This window comes from Nomascus leucogenys, chromosome 14 (assembly GCF_006542625.1).
Source record: "Nomascus leucogenys isolate Asia chromosome 14, Asia_NLE_v1, whole genome shotgun sequence".
NCBI lineage: Eukaryota > Metazoa > Chordata > Mammalia > Primates > Hylobatidae > Nomascus > Nomascus leucogenys.
In genome coordinates this window covers 84,909,519-84,913,883 of record NC_044394.1, presented here as the reverse complement: position 1 = coordinate 84,913,883, position 4,365 = coordinate 84,909,519, and the positions used below count along the sequence as shown (strand labels likewise).

The window sequence follows — 4,365 nt, the reverse complement described above, 5'->3', positions numbered from 1 at the left end:
GCACTGTTCTAGACCTGCTGCCTAGGGCTGGTGTAGCTGGGAGTCACATTCCTTTCTCCCCAGATAGTTGCAAGGAGCCCAGCAGCCACAGCTCTTCAAGGGGGCCCTGCCCTTCCCCTCCCACCACCCCACCAGGGTCCCCATCTTCCCTTTTGTCTCCTAAAGCCTGTGAGGCAGCAGAGGAGCCAGGCCCTCCCCTGCCACACCCTGGAGATGCCAAGCAGCAGACACCCCCAGCTCCTTCAGGGGCATTTATTTCCCGGTCAGAAAAGAAGCAGGGACAGGCGCCTCTGCCTGAGCCCAGCAGACACAACACGAGACCGGGGATGGGGCGGGGGAGGCACAGGAGACGGCTCTCAGTAATGTGTGCACTTGGTCCCTTGTTCGTTCCTGGCTGGGTCAGGGAGGGCCTGCCGGGGGTGGTGGCACTGAGAGCCTGGGGGAACAGGCGGCAGGCCAGCGGCCCAGGGACAGCACGGACGGAGGCAATAAATACTGATGGCCAGGCGGGGCTCCTGGCTGGGCCCAGGTGGGGTGCGTGAGGCTGTCCATTGAGGGCTCTCTAGGGGGGTGGGCTCTGGGCACTGCCCGCTGAGACAGAAAAGGCAAAGGCAGGACAACACCCAGCCTCCCGGATGGTACTGAGGTGACTTGAGTTTTGGCAATTTGGCTTTCCCCAAGCCGCCGGAGCCATCCCCACAGCCCTGTCCAGGGGAGGGGGCAGGCTGGCCAGGCACTGGTGGGCTGGGGAGCAGCAGCAGCACACCCTACATGTCCCTGGGTTCGCCACTGGGGAAGGGACGGGGAGGCCACATGCTCATGCAGACACAGGGAGTTCGAGGCTAGTGAGGCCCCACGGCACACTCCACATGTTAAGGCATCATGGTTAGACGGGACTGACAGTGACAAGGGGGCTGGCCAGGGAGCAGCGGGGCTGGAGGACGGCCCGGCCCCCACAAGGCCCTGCATCCCACACCCCAGCTCCACCCCGGAGCAGCAGACGCACACGTCCAGGGGCAACCACGGGGCCTGGAGAATGGCTGCTCCGCTCCCTTCTGAAGCCAGGCCTTGGGTGTGACGGGGAGATAAAACCTGGGGGGGCACGGAAAGGGCAGCAGAGGCCTGGCTTCGGCCTCTCCCCCCCACAGCACAGGCAGAAGCAGCAACGAGACACAAGACCGAGGAGGCTGGGCCTGTAGGCAGGGGTGGGCTGAGGAGGGGGGTCGGAGGCACTCGGTTGAGCCAGGCCAGGGAGGCGGCCCAGGGTGGGAGGGGCACGGAGGGCCTGTCAGCACTTTGGTTTGGGGAGGGGAGGGGCTAGGGGGACACATCCGCCTGTCCGTCGTCCGTCCGTCCGTCAGTCTGCCCTGCCCGCCTCTGGCTGGGCTCAGTCCTTCCAGTCCTTCTTGATGGTGAGATTCCACTCCCAGGACAGGTGGTCGGTCTTGTCATCGTCTGTGAAGCGGGACTTGATGCTGTAGCTGCCCCGGGCCAGCATACCCTTGGGTGCTTCCTCCACGGGGGTCAGGAACTCGTACTCCTCGGCCCGGGGCCCATAGCTGCCTACCATGTAGTCAGTCTTGTCAACTGTGGCACAAGGAAGAGAGTGGTCAGCGGCCCTGCTTCCCCACCTGGCAGCACGCACCCAAGCGGCCCCCTCTGCCCTGCCTAGGGCCCCACTCACTCTTGACGCCTTTCCTGTACGTGTGCTGTATGTACTTCATGCCGGACACTATCTCTCTGTTAACCTGCAGGACCCGAAACCAAGATCAGGGAAGGTCTGCCCAGACTCCAGCCCGAGCCCCGCCTCAATTCCCTGGCCACAGCAGCCTGTAGCTTACCCGGAAAGAGATTTTTATCCGGTACTCCACACCCTCCTTCAGCACAAATGACTGCTTCTTGAAGCTCTCCAGGTCACCTGTTGGGGGGACCTCTCCCTCAGTGACTGCCCAGCAGCCCTGGGGCACCCAGCAGCCCTTGGGGCCCCCAGCCCTGCGCAGCCCCGTGGCTGCACTTCCCGAGATCCCCACCAGGGGCCGCCCGAACCCCCGCGGCTGCAGGGCACTCACCTGTCAGGTCCAGCTCCAGGGGGCCCGGGGCCGAGCTGCACACCAGGGTCAGGCCAGTCACGACGACGTTGGGGACGTTGGGGTCTGGGGAGTGATAGCAGGTGAGGGACCCACCCCCACCAGTGGAAGTAGGGGCTGGGGAGCGGCAAGACAGCTGGAGTGCACGGGCGGCCACCCGGCTCCCGCAGCCCAGACTCACCTGCGGAAACGGCCACGCGGCCCAGTAGGGCCTCCTTGTACTTTCGCAGGCTCTCGTCGTCCTTGTCCAGCTCCTGGATCTCCTGGATGCTCTTCTGGGCCGGGGGCTTGTAATTGACCGAATGCTCATCCTCCTCGTTCTCCGCTGCAATCTGGGCCAGCTGCTCGGCTGTGGGTTCCTGCTCAGCCATGCTCAAGCTTAGCCTGGGCTGGGACACCTGTGGGCGGGACGGTGACAGGCCTTGGGCCTGGATCCCCAACGGAGGCGCACTTCTGAGCAGGAGTGTGGGCTGCAGCCAGAGCTCCAAAAGGGCTCCAAGGGGGCCACCCTCGCTCCTCTCCACCCCCCGATTCCTCCTCAGGGGCATCCTCTGGGGCAGTGTGAGGTGCCCCCAACCCAGGCATAACATCTAAGACAAAATAGGAACTGCAGCCGGTCCTGGGGAGAGAGGGCACACCTCCCCCTCCACGATGGAGGAGGCAGCAGCCCCTCCTATGTGTGGGGCGGGGTTAGCAGGCCCCAGAATCAACTGGCTGGGCCCACACTGAACCCTCTCTTAGGGTCTTGCTGCTCCTGAGCTGCCCAGGCCCTCGCCCTACGGGATAACGGGACTCGGTATCCCTCAGTAGGGATGCTCCTCTGGCCGTGGTAGTCACATGTAAACGTGTGTGGTCGGCTCAGCCTCATCCTTCAAACAGGATACCCCCGGAGCTCGGATGTTAGGGGAAGCCAGAATACCGCACGGGGCCAACGGCACACGGGGATCCTTAGTATCTCCGGTTTCTCTACAATTGTGAGGGTCTGTGACCTACAACTTGGGAGCTACCACAGCCACTCAGTACTCTCGGGCCCTCTTGTAGATCGTGGGCCAGGAGTGCCCGGGGCAGCACTGACCCGGCAGGGACCCGAGCGCGAGTCTGTCAGGCTCAGATCCTTCCCGGCAGCGTGGGAGGTGGGTCAGAGAGCAGCACACCCGGGACGCCCAGGTCGGGGTCCAGGCCGCCCTGCTTCCTCCAGGCGCTGGGGCCTCTGCGCCGCAAGAGGATAGCCGCAGGCGCCGGGATCCTAGGGCGCGGCCCGCACTTCCGCAGGGCCCGCAATCCGCGCCGGGCGTGGCCCGGGCGTTCGGGGAGGCCGCGCCCCAAACCCCGCGTCGTCCCAGAACGCGATGCACCGCGGCTGCCTGCCCGGCGCCCCCTGCGTCCCCAGGGAGGGGCCCTCAGGTCTGGCCCGGGCCCCACGCGCCTCGGCGGCCATGAAAGAAGCTACGCGCCGCTCGGGAGGGGCCGGCACTCCCCTGGCCCCCGTCGCCCCTCCGGCCCGGGCCCCGCACGTGGGGCCGGGGCCGCCGCCGCCCGGTCCCGCCCCGGCCCCGCCCTAGCCCGCACCGCCCTGGCCCGCTGTCACCGCGCCCCCGCCCGCCGAGACCCCGTCGCGGGCTCAGGGCGGGGCGCGAACAAAGGCGGAAGCCCCCACCCCGGCGCCCCCCGCTCCCGCCGGCGCCGCCGGTCCCCGCCCCGACCCGCCGTCTCCGCCCCGCCACGGCCACTCACCGGAGGGTTCGGCCGCGCGGTTCAGGCTCCCTCCCGCACTAAATGACGAACGTCGTCGGCCGCCGCGCCCGCCCGCCCTGCCTGTCACTTCCGGGGTCACAAGACTTCCGCTCACTCGGGCGGGGAAGGCCAGGGCGCATGCGCGGGGCGCGGGTGGCCGGGGGCACGCCGTCGCCATCTTGCGGCTGGGCCTCGTGGGCGCGTTCCGCATGGTTTCTGGCTTCGTCACCTTCCACCCCAAGCCCTGTCAGTGGTCACCTCTGTAAGCCAGGACACTTCCCTACGCGAGCCCAGAGCGCTCGCACCCGGGAGGCGAGGTCCGGCCCCGCCTCTCGCCGCTGTCCAACCCGCGCCCACTCGAGGCCTGCGGCGGCCGCGTAGGCTGTGGAAGCCCGCGCAGGTGCAGTGCGCTGTCCTCCCCGGCCCAGTGGGTCCGACTGCGACTCTTGCTTCGGGGCCTTGTCACCTAGTCGCGGGACTTAGGGGAGGTAACGGGCACGGGGATTAAGTTCTCGTTAAACACGGGCGAGAGCGTCGGCGCGCG

General features: G+C 67.2%; 1 protein-coding gene across 2 annotated transcripts; it reads right to left on the bottom strand.

Annotated features, from left to right (window-relative positions):
* Positions 1–236: 236 nt before the first annotated feature.
* Positions 237–3,929, bottom strand: ARHGDIA (Rho GDP dissociation inhibitor alpha). Of its 2 annotated transcripts, XM_030828308.1 has the most exons (7): positions 3,822–3,929; positions 2,269–2,485; positions 2,070–2,153; positions 1,842–1,918; positions 1,685–1,748; positions 1,565–1,587; positions 237–1,486 (listed from the first exon to the last, which is right to left on the bottom strand). In XM_030828308.1, the coding sequence occupies exons 2-7, from the start codon at positions 2,456–2,458 to the stop codon at positions 1,388–1,390; spliced, it is 537 nt and encodes a 178-aa protein (XP_030684168.1). In that variant the 5' UTR covers positions 2,459–2,485; positions 3,822–3,929; the 3' UTR covers positions 237–1,387. The 2 variants fall into 2 exon arrangements, with proteins under 2 accessions (XP_030684168.1, XP_012359370.2); XM_012503916.2 differs by having other exon boundaries at positions 237–1,587.
* Positions 3,930–4,365: the final 436 nt, after the last annotated feature.

Bases quoted from the DNA above. Each gene is read 5' to 3' on its own strand.
- ARHGDIA (XM_012503916.2), bottom strand. From the start codon at position 2,458: ATGGCTGAGCAGGAACCCACAGCCGAGCAGCTGGCCCAGATTGCAGCG. The intron at 2,154-2,268 runs GTGAGTCTGGGC...ATCACTCCCCAG, and splicing joins CCGCGTGGCCGTTTCCGCAG to ACCCCAACGTCCCCAACGTC. The intron at 1,919-2,069 runs GTGAGTGCCCTG...TCCCCCCAACAG, and splicing joins CCTGGAGCTGGACCTGACAG to GTGACCTGGAGAGCTTCAAG.